The following is a 22,752-nucleotide window of genomic DNA, read 5'->3' as shown; positions in this document are numbered from 1 at the left end:
TTTGTTTGTTGAGACTTCTGCAGATTTCTTTCTTCGTGCATTATAATATAAAGGGATACTTTATGTAATTATATGATTTTATCATGGATATTTTGATTGAAAAAGAAAAATTTTATAAACCTAAAACAACTTTCCAACTTCTCGATTTTTTTTGTTAAATATTTTTATTCCATTCAAAAAAAAAATTGGAAGGTTAGAAAGTAATTTTTGACGCACTAAATATTCTGCCAAATGGACCTAAGTTCAAAGCCCGGCAAAGAAGAACTTGCAGTTGGCCAGTGTAAAAAAAAGTTCATTTATAAACTCAGTATATATCAATATTAAAAAAAAAAGAATTTGCAGTAGACCTCGAGAAGACAAGATATCAATATTGTTAAGGGTGGTTCCAACGGCATCACCCGCGTTTTAAACTCAGATGACCGTTACAACGTATTTATTCGGAATATGGTAGAAAAGAAATCACCGAACAGCGCAGATTAAACAAAAAAAGAAGGAAGGAAGAGAGGGGAAAAAAGGAGAGAGACAAAGTTGAGTTTGGGAGATCCATGGTTGGTTTAGTGATAATTCGAGAGCTTTCCAATTGAAGAAGAAGAAATGTTGGCGCTGCCGCCCCTCTCTATTCTCTTCCTGAGCTATGAATTTTGAGGCAATTACAAGAGCCTTACGCCATTGTGGGCGAGTTCTTGCCATCGGCCATGGAAAATCACTCCATGCCCAACTGATAAAACAAGGATTTTGTAGAGATGTCTTCGTTGCAAATAATATAGCGGCTATGTACGCTGATCTCAACTTATACGATGCTGCGCAGAGGTTGTTCGATGAAATGCCCGAGAGAAATGTGGTCTCATGGACTACCTCAATTTCAGCACATATCCGTGCCGGCAATCCTGCTGAGGCATTGAGAGTCTTTTCCTGGATGCTGGGTAATGAGACGGAAGAACCCAACAGCTTCACGTTTTCTGCCGCTCTGAAGGCTTGCAGTATGGTTGGGAATCTCGAATTGGGTAAGTGGATCCATGAGCAAGTTTTGAGAGCTGGGCTGCAGTCTGATGCTGTTTTGATGAATGCTGTTCTTGATATGTACTTAAAATGTGGGAGCTTGAATGATGCTCGAAGAGTTTTTGATTGGTTTTCTTCAGTTAACTCTACTTCATGGAATACAATAATTGCTGGCTATTCTCGAGAAGGCAATATGGTTGAGGCAGAGGCCCTATTCCTTCAGGTTCCTGAACCTAATGCTGTCTCATATAACACCATAATTGCTGGATTTGCACAATTAGAGAGTCCGAAAGCATTAGATTATGTTAGCATGATGCATAAAGAGGGCTTTAAACTTGATCATTTCACCTTTCCTTGTGCTCTCAAGACCTGTGGCAGCCTAAGATTTGAAAAAATGGGACAACAGATTCATACCTACATAGTCAAGTGTGGTTACAAACCAAGCCTTTTTGTTGGGTCATCACTCATTGACATGTATGCAAACTGTGGTCAGATGATTGATTTTATAAAGGTATATGATGAATACTCAAGCTACAAAGGGTTCAATTATGAACGACTACCACTACTGAATTCAATGCTTTCTGGATTTGCTATCAATAGATATCACAGGCAGGCGCTTGATCTTGTTTCGGAGATCCACAGAATGGGCATTGGACTTGATACCTTTACTCTTTCGAGTGCCTTAAGGGTTTGTATTAACCTGCGGAATCTGAGAATCGGGCTTCAAGTCCATGGTTTGATAGTCACTAATGGATGTCACACAGATCATGTTGTTGGCAGTGTTCTTGTTGATCTTTATGCCAAATGTGGATATCTGGAAGATGCATTGAGATTGTTTCATGGGCTTCCTCACAAGGACGTAATTGCATGGGCTGGACTAATTGCTGATTGTGTTCAACATGGGTCAAATTATTTAGCATTTTCTTTATTCAAAGATACGATGAGTACAAAAATTGAAGCAGATCATTTTATTGTCTCAAGTGTTCTTAAAGCTTGTTCGGTTCTAGCATGGGCTCTAGGTGGTAAACAGGTTCATGCTTACAGCATCAAGGGAGGGTTTGATTCAGAAAGCATCACTAGTGCTTCTTTAATTGATATGTACTCAAAATGCGGGAATATTGATGATGGACTTAGAGTGTTTGAGTCTGCAGCAGAGAAGGATACTATTTGCTGGACAGGAATGATCTTGGGATGTGGGTACAATGGTAGAGCAACAGAAGCAATTGAGCTCTTTGAAAAGATGTTGAAATCAGGGGTGGAACCCAATGGGATCACTATACTGGGTGTTCTTTCCGCTTGTAGACATGCTGGATTGGTTGAGGAGGCATCCAGGTTTTTCAAGGCCATGAGAGAGAGGCATGGACTAGAGCCAAGTTTAGAGCATTATTGTTGCATGGTAGATATTCTTAGCCGAGCTGGATGTGTTGAAGAGGCTAAGCAGCTGATCTCTAGTATGCCTTATGAAACTGATGACGTGATACATAACTCATTGCTCGGGGCTTGTTTGATCGATCAGAATAACCTTGCAAAACTTACTTCACTAGATTTGCTTCCATCATCATCTCATGATACATCCGGGAATGTTACCCTGTCAAATATTTTTGCGAGCCTGGGCATGTGGGATGCTTCAGCTAAGTTTAAAGAGGCAATAAAAAGAGTTAACATAAAAGAAGCAGGAAGAAGCTGGATTGAAGTTAGGTTTTAAAGGTATCTTGCTATGCTTGCTATATCCTATTTTATGGATGACATTCCCCAATTGGTGGAAGTAATTAACAACCAAATAGCTTTGCCATCAGGGATAATGCTTTCCCCAAATTTCTTATGAGGCACAAATGTTATCAGGAAGTGACAGAAAAGAGATTTTATTGGAAGAAAATAAATCTACCCCACTCAAGTATTTTTGAGTATAATTTGAGGGATTTTTGATCTGGTGGGTTAGTTGAACCTGACAGGAGGCTATGGAAGTTTGAACATAAAAGGTACTTCCTTGATAGCCTTTTTCATTTTTCTTTGTTTTTTAAAAAACCCTTCCTTCTTCCTTTGTTTTTTTTAAGCTATTCCATCATATGATTGTTTCATAGACTGATAGAAGTAGGTTTAGTTTGTCCTCTCTATTCATCTTAGATTGATGCTAATATCTGTTCTTTCTTTTTGTGAGTATGATAGTAAATCTATTACTTGAGCATGAACTGTAGATAGATACACGAGTGTGCTATCCATCAGTTTGCATAATCCAAAAAAAAGTTGGAAGTCTCCCCTAGGAATGCTAGTGTTAAATATACAAGAGGTTGTAAAACACTATCAAGTTCTGGTTTGGCCCTTTCTTGATATAGAACAGTGCATCAATCTTCTCAACAATGTTTTTTTTCTTTATTTTTTTTTTACACTAAGAATTAAAAACCTATTCTGTGTCATATTATTCTTCTCGCATCTATCATTCAGAGAAGACATAACTTACATAACTCGTGACACCTGACCTGTGTGACCTGTCGAAAGGATGTTGCTTTCATGACATCAAAGGAAGAAATTGCATCTCTGTCACATTTTAAAAGGGGAAGTTTGGCCTGAAATATAAGATCCCAAGCATGACTCCTAAACCTCCATGCTAACTTTTTCATGTAACTTAAATATTTTTACCCTGCAGGGAATGACCATTTGATACCAGAATAGAGTTGTGTGAAAAATCTGATAGGCACCAGCCAAATGAACATGTGAAATATTTTCTTCCAAATTGGTTAAAGTTGGTGTTTATTGCTTGAGATTCACTAAATGAAAGGGAGGTTATGAACACTCGAGGTCCATGTTTCTGAATTTGTGAGCAAGCCACACCAAACATCAGATCATGATATGCCCTTGGGAAGGAGTTTTCTTTTGTGCAATCTCATGGTGTTCATGTCTGTATTATCAATTGTTCTTTCTAGTTGAAATCTCATGTTTTTACAATAAGAATTATGTGCTTTGCAGCTATCTGGGTTCACAATGGAAATTTCACGGGCCAAGCTTGTACAAGTCAAAAGGCAAGGTAGTTCTTTGTGGTATTCATACGTAGTTAAAGAGACGTTGGAAATGATCTAAATTTATGTATGCTATCACTTATCTCGTGTATGATACAAGAGTCCAATTATCATTTACAAACCTAGGACATCCATTTTCTGAAGTAAATAAAATGCACCGGTTGTCATCTTCTTCCTTTAAAGGTTGCTGTGATATTATAGCAGCATCTCCCAACTGGTCGGGCTCTTCTTGGCATGGGTAGAGCTAATGGATGCATTACCCCAAAGAAAAGGATGGCATTTACTAGGCCTCCACCAGATCAAACTTGGTCTCTCACATGGTTGTCTGTGTTATCTTCCCTTTTCTTTTAGATAAGATTGAGCCATCATTTCTTAGTTTATGGTTGATGTTTGATTCAGTTAATTTACATACCATGCTTTATCATTTTGATCTGAGTTCATTAGTTCCATCATTAGAGATATCATCTAGTATTGTCTATTCTGAGAGCTAAATGCGTATAGTATTAATAAATATTAGTTTTATAATTTCAAATTATTCAGTGTATTAGGTGTTGAGATCTTTGTATCTGTTATTGTAATGGATTCCATATGTGATTCATTACAAATCCATATATGTTCAAATGTAAATGTACACAATCAACATCTAGTTCTCTTGCATCACTTGAATGGAGATTAGAACTAAATGACAACTGAATCACATTGATTATTGAGGAATAATGAATCAATTCTAGCTTACAAAAACACTAGTCTGTTATATACTTTAACTGCTGCTAGTGAATCATGATCACTTCCACAGATAAGGTACTTCATGCCTCTTCATTATTCTTAACATCAAGGCATTTACTTATTCTGTATTTCATGCACCATGTCTTGGCAGTACTTCATTTCTTTGCATTCTTTCAGAATTTGAATCATTGGTGTACTTGAGAATGCTTTCTGAGGAGTCAGTTTCATCACTTTCATACGGTAGTACGACCACAGGGGCAGCATGAACAGATGCCCAACGCTCCTGTATAAAGCTCCTAAATTTCAATACCATTTCCCTTCGGAAATCTAGCTCCCTTGTGAAGATATCAAGGAGGAAAAAAGCAAGAACGTATTTGAAAGGAACCACAAGGAGAATAGCTGCAGCACCAAGCAACACAAGGGCAACCTGTGTAGTTATCTGCAAGAAAAACCAGACGCGGCAAATTGTAAGTCATCTCAAAAAACCTTAGATCCAAAGTAGCTTTAAGCTCATTTGGTGGCTGCTAAATCAAATGTTTAAACAGTATCAAGACATTGAAATTTGAAAGCATATGTAAGTTGAACTTGCTATGCATGCACTTATTAAGGAACATGCAGGTTTTTTGCAGCCATTGTGGGATTGTCTGTTAACTGGAAAGAAATATTATGCTATTGATGTGCTGAAGCAGCTAGATGGAAAAACCAGCTATTGTGATCCACAATAGCTGGTCCATTTGTTTGAGCCCTACCATTAGCTGGGGGCTCTCACAGGTTAGGACTGTGTGTCCTGCATGCACTGCTGGATGGCAAGCAGTGACAGTGAAGACAAGGCTAACCATCCTACTACTTGTATGAACAGAATAAATGCTGCCAGATTCCCATTTACTCCCAGCTAATTGTAAGGCCAGCTAGCCTTTTTGGCTTTTCCTTACTGGGTAAAATTTATTTAATATTCATACAGTTATTATTTGGAGGGAGAGGCAGATTTGGTGCCAGAGGATATGGCCTTTCTTATATTTCATCCTTCAAATTTTAGCTGATATTGTCGATAAAGCTTGTGTTAGGAGTTAGAACCCATCACAAAGTAGAGGTCCATTATTAATCAGTAGTTAGAATATGATCTTGGCTTGCAACTATTATAACCAAGAAATGGCATTGTGGCTGAAAGAGGAATGATGATTTGCCTTCTATGCTTTGAGATTGTTGAGAATGTGCATTATTGCTTCTTATTGTTGGTAAGCATATACATCTAGTATTCTATTAAACAAAGTTTTAAATCCTGTAGGACGGGACTGTCCCGGTTTCTCCATGGAATGGGGCACCCCGCTTCTGGCCCCATCCTAGCGGCAGTTCTGGTCATGAAATCTGGTAAATATCCTCCATCGCTCTCCCCTTCTTTCCTTTTTCTTCTTCTTCTTTCTTTTCACTTTTTCCTTTTCTTTATTTTTCCTTTCTTTCTTTCCTTTCTTCTTCTCTCCTGTATGGATGGGTTTCGGAGTCTTGAACCTGTCCCGGTCTCATTTTCTCACAACAACAAGACGGGATGGCTGGGACGCACCCCCCCATTGGTGGGACTTAAAACCTTGCTATTGAAAGTGGAGAGGATCATTATTGAAGGTATAGAATGAAAAGTTAACGTGATATAAAGACTGACCCCAAACGAAAGCAAGACTAATTTCTGATCGAGGATGTTGAGAACAAAATCAAGCTGAGGTACTTAAAACATAAAGAGTCCATTACATTCTTCGAATTTCTTCTCTCCATTTTTGAGGATAATTTAAAAGATTCTTTTTCACTGCTCAAACTTGGTGCCAACAACCTCGAGATGATCATGTAGGAAAACAAGAAGTTGAAGGTTTATCCATTCCACAATGGACTTAAAGTGGACTGGAATAATTAATATCTCCAAGGAAGTTTCTCTTGGACTTCCCCCTTCTCGTGAGGTTGAAAAGGTACCAGCGGATTATCTATCTAGTGAAACCCAGTATCGCTTTAAAATTCTAGAATCATCAAATATTTGCTTAACAAACCGAAGCGTGCTTAACCAAAATTTTATTTAAAAAATTCTAAAGTATACTATAAAATGCCTGATAAATTAATGCATTCTCATTTTTGACATTTTCGTAGCTGCACCAGGTAACCTTGCAAATGCAATCTCCTAACTCTTAGTTAATGAAGTCTCACCCTGCAAAGTGGGCTCTCCATACTGGTTGCACCAAGGCGCAAGGGTTATGTTCAAATCCTTGGATGGTGTTTCCCAAGAGCTTAGCATGGGTGATTTCTAGCATCATTTCTTCCAGTCTGTCAGTGGTGCTCCTATTGTAATTTTTTTAATTAAAAAATGAAGGATAGCCCCTATATTAAATTGTAAAATAGAAAAAATAGCTAGGCTACAAAAATAGTGTATTTATATACTTTTGATCGATCTTTTGAATGTTATAACTGCATTCATAAGATATGTAGCAGAAAGGGCCAGGAGTGAATGCATAAATAGACTAAAATAGTAAAGTACCACCAAGAAGAAATTCTTACTTGACAAACCTATAAAGAGAGAGAATCTAAAAGCAAATATTATTGACAATTAAATGTTAATGGTTAGCTTTTTTTAACAATTGGCTACAAAATGTTATAAAAGTCTAAAGAAGTAACAAAAGGCTGGTGGTGATAAAGGTAGAAATGATAGATGTTTCAGAACAGTTATCACTATCAAGAACATTAACAATCTAAAACGAAATTCAGTTTTATATTAGGTATATTTGGTTTCAGATACCTATAAAATCATAGGATGCCTCATTAGATTGTACAATAAGCAAGTCTGCTACTTACAAATGAAATTAGGTCTATGTTGTCACATACCTCGGGTTGACCTGATAAGATGATTGTTCGAATCTTCAGAAGCGAAACATTCAGGTTCTGGAGATAAGTTTCCAAGTCTGCCATTGCTTCTTTAAGAGCTATGATCTTTTGGATTGTGTTTGAGGGTGGTTGATCATGTATTGTAACTTTACCAAAAGATCTCCCCAACCGGCCTTGCTCTTTAAGCCCCTTAAGCAATAGCATTGCAGTAGCCATAATCATTAAACTCACTGGGAATACATATGAGAGCAGATTTCTGACAGGAAGAATCATAGAAAAGGTCATAAATTAGCATATAATATTACATAGAAAACTAAAGATATATTCTAAAGCAGCATGATTGATTGATATAGAAGCAAAAACAAAACAGAAAGCAGCACCTATTTTGAAGATAAATAATTGCTAAAGAGTTTGAAACTAAGAAATTGAACACTTGCAACTCATATGAACAAAACTGCCTGCAAATTTCCCATAAAAAATAAATTAAATTAATTCTTGGTATTTGTAAACACGTGTACATTCTACATGTGTGATACCCATGGTTACCCCTTAGGTTCAGATATAGTTAGGTGTTGAAAAGGCATTTATAAATGCATGGCCGATAAATATTATGAGCTCACAATTCTTTCTTCACTCAAATTCTAAGAGTAGTCTCAAGGACCTAAATTGTAATTCTACTGTGTTCTGAGTTCCACTTGGATCTCAGTAATTAAATGAGTTGCCCCATGAGAAATGGAAGTACTAAAGCATGTTATTGTATAAATTTGATATGAAAAGGGCTGCTTGCTCGGAATCATTGGATACGTACCATATTGATAAGATGAAAAATACAGAAACAGTATGTTAGTAGTTTGTCTCAGTAAATTATATTATTCATCCACTGCTTACAAAGTTTGATTCTGTCTTGGAATAATCAACATAATGGTTAAATAGGAGTCATTGGTAAGGGAAAGGAGAAAAAGATAAAGGAATCTAAAACCAATAGAAGAAAATGAAGGGACTTTAATTCCATTTCAACAAGATCAGAGTGGAGAAGAAAAACTGATTCGAAGGATTAGGCAGGAGGGGGAATTAATGGGTCAGAAACTTCTTTTTCCATAATATTGAGGAGAAGAAGAATTAAAAATATTTACAAAACAACAATTTTCAATTTTCAGATCTCCATGGAGCCAATATTATAATAGTCTTGTATCAATCCAGATAAATTCTATAATAAATTGATGACTTCTTTGTTCCAACTTTTAGGAAAGAAGTCAACATATGTGCACATAAAAGAATTCTTTTAATAGAAACAAAGTTTAACCTTATTTTTACACATTCAAGTTGACTTGTGAACCAACAACGGAAACCAAACCTAATTTTCTTGTTTAGATCCTCCAACCACCCTACTTCCACAGAAACAAGAAGTAGAACATAATGATTTGCTAGATTAGATGGATGGGAATTAATGGATGGGAACAGCCTATTATTCTTGGATAAGTAAGAAGAAGTAGGACCAACAAAAATTAATGGAAAAAGATCGAATGATTAAGATGTACTAGGTCATACCCTAACAATAAAAGTGGAATTATCCTAAGGGCTGTGAGGAAGCCAGATACATAGATAGACCTGTTTAAACCTTATCTATCTCCTTACCCTTCTCTTTGGCCGACAGCGGCCGAGGATCAGGTAGGATCTTTCCCTTCCTCAGCAGCATCTGGCTTGCCGCTGGAAGGTTCTGTTCTTCTTCAGGGAACCCAAGGTCTTCTTTTGAAGAAGAGGAATCGCTTTCGACATTGAATCCAGAATAACATACCAGTATCTGTAAGGCCAGAAAATTGTATCCTGGGAATATTGAAGCTAGCCCTTTATACAGTCATTTACTTATCAACAAGATCTCCCAGCACACTGAAATTGGCCTCTGTTTTTCTGACTCTGGAAACTTATAAACAGATGAATACCTTGAGAAGTAAACATGCGCCCTAGCTAAATAACATAATGAGGGCAGACGGATATAGTCCATTTTATGGAAAAGGTGTGGTAGCACATACACCTAAAAGAAAGCAACCAAGAAAAACATATGCTACTATAAATGGTTAAAATTCATAATTCTTGCAAAGCCTGAGCTTCAATGAGAACTTGGATTGGGCAAAGACCTACACCTATCATGACAGGGGCAACATTGAGCTTTTATCTGACATTCAAGCCTATAACTTCCAAGCAAGAGAGTCAGGATTGTAGATCTCTTATCATCAGTCTAAAAATCTCATTAGCCATCTAAGACCTTGATCCAAAAACATTTGTTCCACATAAGTTCTCTACAACTATTTTCAATATCCTAGCAAACACCAAATCTATTAGAGTGAAATCTTTTAAAGTAAAAGCAAATAAATTTTGTCAATCAAACTTGAAAGTTGAAATACAGCAGATATTCAGAAACAGCACTTCCGAATGTACATTTAGTGTGATACATAATGCCATCGGACAATTGTCATGTGGAAAAGGGGGATCCCATCTATGAGGGATCCTGTCCAAGAAAATAAATGGTGCAATGTCACCCAGAAGTAATTAATGTTTCTATTTGCCTTCTTTTCTGATCCGAATTCTTTATGAGACTGTATTAAACATCAAGCATTGAAATAAAACTGCTTACCTAAATATAATGGTATAGGCAAATACAAGAAAAGTAATAGTCAGTCGTGGCTCTTCCCAGCACTTTAGTTTGTCAAACTTTTTGGCAACAACCACAAATGGAAGCATAAGCTCCTGAATTTCCAAAAAAAAAAGAATAAATTATCTTACTGGTGATATAGAGATAATGGCACTTTATTTCAACAATGAACAAGCTAGGACCACTTAGAGTAAATGGCACTTTATTTCAACAATGAACATGGAAGGAGCTTAGAAGGTAGGATTCCATTTAGAGAAAACGGCACTTTATTTCAACAATGAACAAGTTAATACCACTTGATAAAAAGGATGATATTAAAAATACCAAATAGAATTTGAAAGTTCTCATTATGTGAATAAAGATGAAATATAAAAATATTTCTGCATATGCTTGAGCATCATACACCAGTCCATAAGCCCATAAACTTTCCTCCTACTTCTGTAACAAATTTGGATTTCTTTGCCTGCATCTGTTCTTCATAGTGATCCAAAATAACAATATAGTCACTCGGATATCAAAAGCCCCTTGAGTTTTACTAAGACTTCATTTTCATTTGAAATCTCACAAAGCCACTTGACATGCAGTTGTTTATTTCAGTTGATCCCTAACACTTATTTTCCAATATTTTCTACATTAAAAAAAAAACATTATTGATGATGGTCCCAGACTTGGGAATCACATGAATGCAAGGACAGCTACCTGTCTGGGGAAAAGAATGCATATCTTCATTCATCAGTCATACATGCAGCCATAAATAAGTAGACATATAGACAAATGAATATACAATAATCCTGAAAATGTCAAAAAACAAAAAACAGATGCACAAAGGGAGAAGGATATGATACTCTAATCTGCAGAATAGGTTCTAGGGGAATGAATAATTAAGAATGACTAAGTTTACAACCTACCAACTAGCATTATATGCTTTGTAGAAAGCCCTTGTCAGTCCAAAGTTGTCGTGACCGAGTCCTAGTGTCACCTAGACACTTGCCAAGTGTCAAAGCGTCAGACAGAACAGCCTCCAAAAAACTAGGCACAGGCACAAGCACACAGACACATACATATATTGATTTATGTATGTATATACATGTTTATGACTAGATACATAAATTTTATGTTTGTGTTTGCATGCTTATGAAAAAAAGAGAACTAAAAAGGGTGAGGACAGTTATATGTGCTGTCTAACGGACAAATTAATATAATAACCATGAATGTGCAAGTTGTTTTAAGTCATTCTGTTTAAGATTACTTAAGATGTGTTGAGATACTAAATTGATATAGTTTGCGATAACTTTATATTGAAATATAATGGCACTTGCAATGTTCATATAATTATGATAACTTTATATTAGAAATATAAAGACACGTTGCTTAAAGTGTCCATGCAACCTTGATAACTTTATATTAAGGACAATTCGCTTGAAGTGTCCATGTAATCTTAATAACTTATATATACTAAAAACGTGGAGACACTTAGCTTAAAGTGCAGAACAGTTGAAATTAAGAATCCCCTGCATAACACTCCAAAAGGAAAAAGTGCCAAGCGTCAGACACTTTTCCTGACATTAGCAATTCTTCAAAATCGCGCAGACATGTCATGTTGGTACACTTCTAGAAACCTAAAAAATGAAGTATCTAGGTAACATAGTCAAGTAGGAGAAAATAAAATTGAACATTGACATCAGTTCAAAAATTGGGCATAAAACATTCTTAAACTTTGATGGATTGTTATTTGACTCGTGAAGCCAAACCAACATAGATGGAGTCAGGATAATCAGTCGATTTTGTGGCCCCTGTGAAAGTAGTGTTGATGGAGATATGTATTTCCCAGTTTTCTTCCCAATATTTTCTTATTTTTTAAATTTCTTTTTATGGCTCAGGCCATGTTAACTTTGTATTCATGCACCTGAAAAAAGATAAGCCATGAATTTGTACTCTCCCTTATTCTATTTCATAATATATCATTGTATCACAAATTACTTTACACAACAAAAAAGCAAGAGATCAGAATTGAAAATGATGAAGAAATACACTCAAATTTTAGCTCAGAAGAAAATTTCAATGAACTAAAATAAAATACCATTGACAATCCTAGACTTCTTAACATGTTTACTCCAGATTTAGTTGACCTCTTTAAAGCAGGTGTGATAGATAATTATCTGTAGATAATCTGCTGGATTTAGAGCACAGATATTGACACACTATTGAAGGGATTTTTTAACTTGAACACTTGACCATCTAATATGTAATGCATGCTATCTGACAAATAGTCCTGATGCAACATGGTTTCATCATAAACCCTGATAGATCTCCGAATTTAGAACGTTTTTTGAGTAGGAAAAAATACCTTGAAAAGGTCAATATTGCTTGGGATTCCTTTGATCATAGCAGCATCAATTGTTGCTTGAGTCTTTTCGACCATTTGGCTTCTCTCTTTGCATGTCAATGCTGCCCTTTCTACAAGATTCAGATCAGCTACAACTAGGTCTTTGCCCAATACAATCCCTTGTTTAGCTAAGGAATTCCTCCAAAAGGAAACTGAAGAACCAGATGTCCAAGTTGGAGATCTCATCCACTTGCACAAGTATACACTTCCATCTATGTCAAACACATGAGCATTGCCACCAGAAGGATCTTCAGAATGTTTCACCCATTGAGTTTGTTGGTTGTCTGCTTGCTTGAAATTTGTTATTAATTGCCCACCCCAAAAATTTACTGCTAAGGTCTGAAGAACAACATCACCATAAGGTACATTTCGCAAATACGAGAACTGAACTAACTTAGCTGGATCCTCAGACATCTTTCGAATAAACTGAAGTGATTGTAGCCTTGCAATACTGTTCGCTGCACTTCTAATAGCTTTCCTCTTTCCTTTATGAGCACCATACACATGATGAATTGATGGATCATCATCAGAGGGTCCGTATTCTCGTATGAAATCATACAATGAAATGACCTCACTAATAAAAGCATGCCAGACATCTCGTCTCATTTCACTACCAAAATCAACAAATTCCAATACCCAAGTTCCTGACCTGATCAAAACTGAACCATCAGATCTACTATGCACTTCCAAGCAAATAATGTATCAATACATATAAGACAACAAAATAGCATCCTGATGATGTTGGTTACCATACAACCAAGCCAATCATAGTCATGATGCAAAGAGATGATTGGTGCATGCAAATAGGATAGACACAGAAACACAAGATGAATAGAAATTGTTAAGTACACTCACTCAAGTCCAGAAGAAACAGAAACAGCAGAGTCAAAAAGTTTCGATCCAAATGGTCCAACTCTTGCTTTCTCAACACGTGAACCATGATGTGTAAGATCTAGTCTGATAGATTTTTTAGTACCTGCCAGTCCAATGGCCTGCCAATATCAATGTAAAGGAGGAGCAGTTGTGGGCAATTTATAGTAACCAAGTTAACGAAATACATGAACGGAAGAAAAAGAACAGATACCATGTAACATCACCGCATGGTTGCAGGTAGATGGAACAAAGTGATCTATCATAGCTAACTACAAAACATTTTATTGGCACACAAAATACTGGAATAAGAAAATGCAGTGAAACGACAAGCTAAAATTTTTATTAGTACATGGATGTTCCTGTTTCTTTCAGCAAGATCCAGCATCAATTGCCATTGATAGATTATTCAGGAAAACCAACGCAACAACTATATTCTTAACTCCAAGTAAATGTTTCTGCCAGGAAAAACTTAAAATATAATAGCTACTACCTGTTTAAGCTAGGCTTATTTTATTGTTTTATGTCAGCAACATTATTTTAATAATAACAACTTTTCCTAGCAAGGACCCTATCAAGAAGCAGTTGCAAATCAAAATCTTTGAACAAAACAAAACTCGATTGGTGGAAGTACGAGTAATCATTATGTAGCAAAACATAGAAACTATGTTACCTGGACACTTCATTTTTCAGGTTTTTGGAAGTGTCAGACCTTTTGGGCATGTGGATGTGGCATGTGCCCAACAATTGGAAACTTCTTTTTGGAGTGTCATGTATGGGACTCTTAATTTCAAGTGCTGGAAACTTCAAGCAAAGTGTCCTTATGTTATTAATATAAGATATCAAGGTTTTATGGACAGTTTAAGAGAAGTGTCCTTGTGTTTTAAATATAAAGTTACTAAATTTATGTGGGTGGATATTTCAAGATGATTCTCTTTCCTTTTTTAGTATAAACTATAAAGTTATTATAATTATACGAGTAATAAGTGAAGTGCCCTTATGTTATAATTTAAAGTTATCATGATAAATTACCGATTTAGTATCTCAAGACATCTTGACTCTCTTAAACCAAATAACTTAAATAACTTGTGCACTCATGGCTATTCCATAATTCATTTGTTAGCATATATAATTCTCCTCCCACCCCCACCCCCCAACAAATGCCTATATATTTGGAGGATGCAGTGTTGACGCTTGAGGACACTTTAACACTTGGCATCCTGTGTTATCAGTTTATTTTTTTCTGAATATATACATAAAATGTATTTACCATAGCATCTGTACATGGGTCCATAGCATGTTCACATTAGGATAGTTCCTTACAAGGAGTGAGTTCCATGTAAGTGTATACATGTGCTTTCTACACTTATAAGTGAGCATTCTTACAGAATAGGTTTGCAATGAGAAACTCCTAGGCAATACATACGCATAAATGACAAGCATAGCATGACTGTTTGTCAGATGGCCAGGAAACAAGCACATCTACTAGAACCACAGAGGAAAAACAATTATACCTCAAAATATAGTGCATTATCTGTTAAAGTCAGATTTCCAGGCCATGCAATGTTATCCTCCCATTTTAAAACAGGCCGCTTCCTACTGGAACCTATGCAGAGAAGTTGCTCATCAGACAACAAAACATCTCCAGTTTGGTATGATTTCCTTCCCTGATGTACCCTATACAATAGTTAAAGTCTATAAGCAAAGATCTACACCAAGCACCATGATGAAAAAAATTGAATATAAAAAATGATACACAAGATACAAAATTTAATATTTAAAATGGTCACTAAGAAAACAAGTATGCAACAAATCATTCTAGTAGAACAAAATGTTAGGTGGTTATATCTGTAATAGGATAGAAGCATCTTGTATCAATTTTAGATATAAGAAAATGGGAACCTACAAAATTTGTCATAACCACCATGGAACTTATGAGTCAAATGATTTATAGGAGTTGACCACAGAGTAATATCTATGGTCAGTGGCAACAGCTTCAATTGATCAAACTGGCTATAACCCTAAAACATTAACAACTGAAGCTATTTTCCTTTCAAGGAAATTGATGGAAAGAATACAAAGAAGAATAGATACTTATGCATGGTTTTTGCCAAGTAAAAAAAAGTTTGGAGAATATTTGATGAGTGCTAATGACAGAAGGCATAGACCAATTATTGTTTCAGAACCATTAAAGATATGCTTGAGAGGATGTAACAAGAATGGAAAGTAACTACACTGACACTGATAAGATTCTACTAGTGATCCTATCATAGATAATCTGATTGTTCATATTCCAAGAATTTTCTAGATCTGTACAATGCTATAATAACAGATGAACTGAACACAAGGGTGAAAGTTGAGATGAAACTACGGAGGAAGAGGTCTAAAACTCGAGGACATTGGTTGAATCAAACAAAATGTATGGATGCTATTTTAGTAATATATAAAATGTAAATTGAGGTCCCTTATAAAATATATGCCCAGGAGTTCACACCATATCTTAGATCTAGTATGTAAAAGAACAAAGACCACTGGACAAATTTAATGAAATTAGAACAAATTTCTGATTTCAAATCAAAGATTTTTAAAATCCAAAACAACAGCAAAATAAAAGTTTTACTTAGCTTCAAATGTTGGGTAAATCTGTAAGGACAAAGTACATAAGAATCCTCAGATGGGTTTCTTGAAAAACATGGATGATGTAGTCTTTGAGAGTTGATAAAATTTTTGATGTTAGGAGAACGACACACTAATTGTGAATGAAGTGATGGAGATGGATTATGATGCCATAGCTGCATGAAGAAAAAAAGGGAGGAGCCCAGAAAAGGAATACCTATGAATACACGAACACAATCCCAGAAAAGGGATTAGCAAAAAATTGCTTTGGTAGAGGATAAAGCCCCTGGCACAAATAAATGGCAATGTATAACCTATGCCAACTGCAAATAGATGAGATGGACATTGTTAATTATGGTCAAGGTTATTTTGGTTAAGTCAACTTTAAGTTTTGGGTCTGAAAAATCTAAAGTGATGTACCAAAATGAAAACCTAGATGTTAGCATAGTTGCAACCCTGGGAAATGGATGTGGGAAACAAGACATATTTCCAAAGTAGGAAGCATTCCCCTCTTTTTCATACAGGAACATGTTTGTGTATTTTTCTGTGCATATCCCTTATGTTTCTCACTCGCTTCCCGATTTTGTAGAAAAAGAATTGAACCAGCTTTTAAGCACTTTCCTACTAAACAGTTAAGCTGCATGGAAAGTACATTTCTTGAAAATCATGCATGCTATTACTTGTCAAGGTATATTTATTTTTCCACACAAGGTTTACATTTTAACTAGCTAAATATTGCAGGCTCTGTTATCTGGACACTCATATCTAGCTTTAATAAACCACAACGGATATGTGTTCCAATTGGATAGTTGTCAGACGATTGGACACTTATCAAATTTTTCTTGCTGCAACTTTTAGAAATTGGCAAAAAGTTAGACTCTTCCAACAAGAAGTTCAAATTTAACTTCTGGTTCTTTAAAGATTGATAAAAAAATGCAGGAATAAAAAAACTTTACAGGTGTCATTTTCTAAAATCCTTAAGCTACTTGGGAAGTTTGTGTGAAAACCATTTACATGGAAAGACTTTAACAAATAATATCTTTTACTATTTTTTAAACAATATTTATATATTAGTTAAAATTACTTTTCCTTTTTACCTCTTGCCATGGCAGATTTTTGGACACGTGGGTATTTTATTCTCATGTCCATGTCCATGCAACACTAATTGCAGCCTACAAAATTATAATTCTAGAATGTTTCTTCTCTCTCAAAAAAAAAAAAAAAAAGATTCTAGAATAAGTGTAAGAAACCCATATCCATGTGCATAAAACAAATAAGAATGGTGAAATATAAGAGAGGAATCGCTTTATTAAAGTATTAGTTAATTGGGAGCAAGGACTATGGCATACCATGCATCATTACAAGCAAGCATAGTACATCTTCCACATCAAACAATCCCGATTTTAACTGTGCCCAAATCAAATTGTTACTCAAATTCATGGTTTCAAAAATCTTGGTAGAGCTATATACTGTTTGCTGGCCAACAATATATTTACAAGCAGTAAATACTCTATCGACACACGGTATCCGCTGGAACCATAACAAAAAGAAAAGTTTAAAAACACCTATGATCTTGATTCGAAGCAATAGGGGGTCCATATGAGGAGATTTTAGAGTGGTCTGGATAGGTTCAACCCAGTTCACTTGTGGAAGTATCGCAACGTGTGCCCTATGCCGGTCCTTAGCCAGTAGGAGTGAGGTTTTAGATGAAGGCATAGCATAAACAAGGACAATATACTATTCAAATTCATAAAATACCAACTTAATATAGAATTAAATAAATAAAACTAAAAGGAGCCTGAAAAATGATTTTAACTTATTCTAATGCGGGACATGCCAGCCCATGGCATGATTTATCACTATAACCTGCAATTGCTCAGACCATTATCACCAAGACAAGCTAGTAAATGATGTTCACCTTTATTATGAGACATACCTTGCAATAATGCATATTCTACAAAACGGTATAATCCAAACCGTGATCCTTGTTATATAGAGCGATGAGTTAATTTTTAATTTGTCATGACTTAAGTACTACTCAACATAACCAGTTCATTTCATTGGAATTTAAAAGAGAGTTGCAATCTTGCTAGGAGGAAACCTGGCCCCTACCACATAATAATGTGGATTTGGAAACCTTGTGTTCAGATATACAAAGCATCTGTTATATTAATTGTATCCGTTTAGAGTTTTTTTGTTACATGATCATTTATTCCTTTTAAATTCACTTTGGCAGGTTTCAGATTCTTGCTTCAAATATCCCCCCTCCCAGTCCCCTTATTGTGTGAGAAGGAGAGGAAGATCTATTTCTATTAGAATTACCTGGGTTTGGATTTTTCAGTATATGCCACTCAAGATTCAAACCTGGAACCTCTAGTTTGAAATGGACGGGATGACTATTGAGGTAATCTTCGGTTCATATACTTGCTTCAAATATCATCACATATTTTTCCATTCATGTCTAGTTCATTGCTTTGCCTTATTCTTCACCTTTTGCATACATGTTCTGATTTTCAACTTTACCTAAATACACCAATGTAGGCCTCCACTGGCCAATTGGCCTCGGTCGGGAATCCAGACCAATGCACATTGAGACAGATTTCCTACATGCAAATTGCAAAGTGCTAATACTGAGTTGAGGTCCATCATACAAGTCAACTAAGCTTTAATCCCAAACTGGTTGGGTCAGCTGAGTCCATCCTTTTCTTCGGTCAATCATAAAACTCTCAAATCAAAGTCTTCTAGTAAAGCTGTGAAGCCATATTCTGAAATGATTCATTTCTCCAGTCCAGGTTGTTTCTTTTGGTCTTTCAAAAGGAACTTTTGTTTTTTTTAATAAGCTAGTTGGTCAACAAATTATAATTATTGATTAAAACAACCAATTAATGAAAAATTTTGCAAGATCCAAATACATCACTTCCATGATTGATGTTTATTAAGAGAACTGAATCATGATGAACACCAATCTTGCAAATTAAATACATCTAAATACAGGAATTCCAAGAAATGAGTGTATATATATGAACCAAGATGCAAAATTTTGGACCAAATGAAGGGATACTTACTTGAAAAGTTCAGCAAGGTATGTCATCCACATGCTCAAAGAGAGTCCTTGTTCATTTCCAACAAGAGCCTTAAAAAGATGATGTGCAGTTGATGTATCAGCAACACCTGCAATAGCAGGAGCAATTCGAACGAAGGCCTGCTCCCCAACCAGTCTCCTCTAAATGGTAAAAAGGCATCAACATTTAAGAACACATATTAATCTGATATAATCCTATTACATATTCCAAATTCACAGAACTATGTTATCAAATTCAAATATGAAACAAGAGACTTGGAAAATTTAGCTTGCTCATCCAGTCACTTTTCTTTCCCAACTTCATATATATTTTTATACAGTCTAAGAATCCAAAGGGATGCAGAAAAGGAGGAGATGAAAGAAGAAATATTAGCTCTACTAAGCTGCATTTGGTTGCAGAATAAGATAATCCGGAGTTAATAGTTTAACTTATCCTAACCTACTTTACTGTGAAATATGTTACTCCATCCTGTAGGGTGGAATAGTTTAATCCTGTTTAGGTGGAAAAGTAGTTTTACCAACCTTTTAGAATGTGCGCTCTGCTCTCAGAATGAGCTTGTTAGTTTTCCAGCATTTGTTGGGTTAAAGTGGAACTATTGAATTAAAGGGGCTTTAATCTACTTAACCCTTCTTTGGCCCTCAACCAGACAGACAAATAACAGTAGGTGAAGTCTTTTTTCCCAATTAAACAATCAAAGACGTATTATCATAGGCAAATTCTTTGAATCAAGTCAGTGCAATTTTACTTGACTAAATTTGTGATAGTCTAGAAGTTGAAGGAAACGACTGTTATCGCTAACTTCTGTTAAAATCAATGATAGTTGTTAAAATCCTATAACAGCACGTGATCAAAGTATAGAATGATTTAATAGGTTTTAATTAATTTTCATCTGGCACAAAGTCCACTAAGATGTAAACTACTATACTTTGAGAAATGTTTAAGTCTACAAAATTAGTTTCATCTCAATGCAGACTAAGGTGACACAGAATTGTATATGCTTTCATAATTTACCCTATTTTACTTGTATTGGTTTCTAGCTGTGTTTTAAGGTCATTAGTAGGCAGACAGTGAAACTCGTGATATGACTCTACTTGCATATGCAAAGGATTACTATAATTGAAAATATTTCCTTCCAAAAATAAAAAAATATGGCCAGGAATAATATAAAAATATTTTACATGAAAGATTTATAAGGAAAGAAAAAAGAAAAAAGAAAACAACTTAAAGGTCTACAATTAACTTCTGGCTTCTGATAGTATCTCGTGAAGCAAAGCACATTAACTTACATAATCTGAAGAGGGGACAAACCATTTGTTTCCTTTGTTAGTGAAGGTAAGCATTATTCCTTCATTAGCAAGTGTTTTTGTGTGTGTGTGTGTGTGTGTGTATGTGTGTTGTGTGTGTGTGTATAGAACATGATACAGTAAACATCTTAGATGAAGAAGATGTAATTATATGTGATAACTTTGATCTGTATAATAAATTTCTAGAAGGTCGAAGTCAGTACTCGGGGCAGCAATTATGTTCATCCAGCAGTTCATCCATCTAAACACTTAGGCCACAACCTGATCATCGATATCATATTACAAACATATGTGACTACTGTAGCACTTAATATTAGCAATCCAGGTAACATGATTAATGAGATATCCCTACACTATATGATTTGAAACAACTGTGCTTGCAACACTCAAATTGGTGTTGATCACTAATAGCAGCTCATGTGTCGCAGAAGACATGCTTATATGTAATGATGCTTGAAAAAACATGGAGAAATGTAAACTAACCTGCAAAGAAGAATTATCTAGCGAAAATTGTGAATCACCATCTCCATTGTATGGATTCTCCCATGCAAGCATAGTCACAAAAATAAGCCTCTGAAATGCAAGCTCCTGTAGATATACAATCCAATATAAGTCCCAGAAAGAACAATCAGGAACATAGTCAATAGTTATATTAATGGCTTTGCGCAAAACTTGGGAGAAATGTTAGGTTGACCATGTGATAAATTACTAAATTAACTGAATAAAAATCATGGCTGAAAAATTGGATGTGATTCTACAGTTTCCCGCATGCATGCCAGTCTATCGTAAACAAAATATGGAAAAATATTCCAAGCAAAAATCTTATCCTATCCAACTGGTCTTATTGCAGCAGTTGGCATTGGCATCCCTTTCCTGCCCCCAGATTCGAACCTTGTCTCGACAAAACAGAAGGATTCCCTCTGTTCATGTTGACTTCAAGACATCCATAATACTTCACATTCAATCCCTATATTTTAATAACTTGCCTTTTGGTTATATTACAAATTCTCGAAATCGTTTGATCTGTTTTCTCAAAAGAGAACTACTATTCAAGTGGCACAGCCAATTCACTCAAGTTACCTTATGAAAAAAAATAAGCTGATAAAAGTATTCATTGACACAATATATGCAGTGAACCTACAGAATGTAACAGCTTGAGAATGCACACAATGTTTACATTCCAGTGCATGCAAAGGATAGATTCGTTTTAAATGTTAAGCTATGTGGCACTCACAGACCTTCAAACTGGGATGGAAGTCAGAGCTCTCCCTTGACAAGTACCTAAAGCAACAATATTCCACCAAACTCCGGGCATCATATTGAACATGCTCGGGAGCAAGTGCTTCAAAAATCTTCTGCATCTTCCTCCCTGTCAATCCAATCATCCTGCACCATGCTTTGGAGCAATCAGAGAGCACAGTTAACAGAAATAATTACAAAAAAATGTGAAGAAGATTCCACCCATGTTACCAAGACCACCAAAGAAACGAAAGAAGTTGCAAAATTGGTGAGAAAGTCTTTGCCGTTACCTCCCAAACTGCTCGATGGAGACCACGGCAGCAAAAGAGAGATACCCCTTTGGCGTCCTCCGCTCCACAGTCAACTCCGAGGCCATAAAATTCTCTTCTTGGACGGCCATGTTGTCCAGCTGACGCTCCAGGGCGGGCTTCCTCCCCTGCCCAGGCTTCACAAGCGGCGTCGCCACCTCCGTGATCAGCGACTGCGCCTTGCCAAGCCATAAGCTCAGCCTCTCTCGTACCACATCTACCAGCAGCGCTAAAAAAAATAAGCAATAAAGAAGAGAAAGGCGTCGCCTTTAGGGCTCAGGGAGAAGCAGTGCACCTGGGTCGATGTCGGTGAGCTTCCACCGGCCGCCGCCTAGGGACTGGAGGACGGAGTCGAGACGGCGGCCGTGGCGGCGGTCCGGCGACCTCCTGGCAGAGAATTGGACTCGGAGAAAGGGTCGGAGGGAGGAGGAGGAAGAAGAGGTTGGTGGCACAACAGTGAGCATATCCTCTGTAGCTTCTCTTAGCCCGCTTTCTCTACTTATTCTCCTGCTTCCCTACAGAAAGGGGGTTCCTTTCTCCTATCTTCCTCTGTTTTCTCGCTATAGACTTCTTCGGAGAAGAAGAAAAGAGAGACGAGGGAGTGGCGGCTGACGAGAATGGTGCCAAGAAGAGGCGAGAAGGTTCTTATTACTACTCCTGCCCCTACTGTTCGGCTAAAATAACGGCCACCGTGAAGTTAT

General features: G+C 36.3%; 2 protein-coding genes across 10 annotated transcripts; one reads left to right on the top strand and one right to left on the bottom strand.

Moving 5' to 3' along the window:
* The first annotated feature begins 225 nt into the window (after positions 1–225).
* LOC103704431 (Pentatricopeptide repeat (PPR-like) superfamily protein) lies at positions 226–10,908 on the top strand. Of its 7 annotated transcripts, none has more exons than XM_089928704.1 (4): positions 226–2,706; positions 2,842–2,978; positions 3,644–4,021; positions 4,917–10,908. In XM_089928704.1, exon 1 carries the CDS (start codon positions 635–637, stop codon positions 2,702–2,704), a length of 2,070 nt encoding a protein of 689 aa, XP_089784830.1. In that variant the 5' UTR covers positions 226–634; the 3' UTR covers positions 2,705–2,706; positions 2,842–2,978; positions 3,644–4,021; positions 4,917–10,908. The 7 variants fall into 7 exon arrangements, with proteins under 7 accessions (XP_089784830.1, XP_089784829.1, XP_089784828.1 ...); XM_089928703.1 differs by having other exon boundaries at positions 2,796–2,978; XM_089928702.1 differs by having other exon boundaries at positions 2,784–2,978.
* LOC103704387 (chromosome-partitioning protein, putative (DUF639)) lies at positions 4,573–22,752 on the bottom strand. 3 transcript variants are annotated; one of them, XR_016399103.1, is made up of 12 exons: positions 22,347–22,752; positions 22,034–22,268; positions 21,743–21,890; positions 20,988–21,092; positions 19,183–19,340; positions 15,016–15,178; positions 13,487–13,623; positions 12,593–13,280; positions 11,154–11,864; positions 10,228–10,340; positions 7,596–7,851; positions 4,573–5,178 (listed from the first exon to the last, which is right to left on the bottom strand). XR_016399103.1 is itself a non-coding variant. In XM_008787650.6 (11 exons), the coding sequence occupies exons 1-11, from the start codon at positions 22,513–22,515 to the stop codon at positions 4,870–4,872; spliced, it is 2,481 nt and encodes an 826-aa protein (XP_008785872.4). In that variant the 5' UTR covers positions 22,516–22,752; the 3' UTR covers positions 4,573–4,869. The 3 variants fall into 3 exon arrangements, 2 of the variants coding, with proteins under 2 accessions (XP_008785872.4, XP_008785873.4); XM_008787650.6 differs by lacking the exon at positions 11,154–11,864; XM_008787651.5 differs by lacking the exon at positions 11,154–11,864 and having other exon boundaries at positions 21,743–21,900; positions 22,347–22,669.

The sequence above is a fragment of the Phoenix dactylifera genome, chromosome 2, assembly GCF_051530095.1.
Source record: "Phoenix dactylifera cultivar Ajwa chromosome 2, Ajwa_hap1_PhDact_Kaust_v1.1, whole genome shotgun sequence".
NCBI classification, from domain to species: domain Eukaryota; kingdom Viridiplantae; phylum Streptophyta; class Magnoliopsida; order Arecales; family Arecaceae; genus Phoenix; species Phoenix dactylifera.
This window is presented reverse-complemented; position numbering and strand designations above follow the sequence as displayed.

What these genes read in the sequence shown, in the direction of transcription:
- LOC103704431 (XM_089928704.1), top strand. Translation starts at nt 635, where the DNA reads ATGAATTTTGAGGCAATTACAAGAGCCTTACGCCATTGTGGGCGAGTT.
- LOC103704387 (XM_008787650.6), bottom strand. Translation starts at nt 22,515, where the DNA reads ATGCTCACTGTTGTGCCACCAACCTCTTCTTCCTCCTCCTCCCTCCGA. An exon ending in GCCTATACCATTATATTTAG is followed by an intron (nt 7,852 to 10,227) that starts GTAAGCAGTTTT and finishes TCTTCCTGTCAG; the next exon opens with AAATCTGCTCTCATATGTAT. An exon ending in TCTTATCAGGTCAACCCGAG is followed by an intron (nt 5,179 to 7,595) that starts GTATGTGACAAC and finishes TTTTTCTTGCAG; the next exon opens with ATAACTACACAGGTTGCCCT.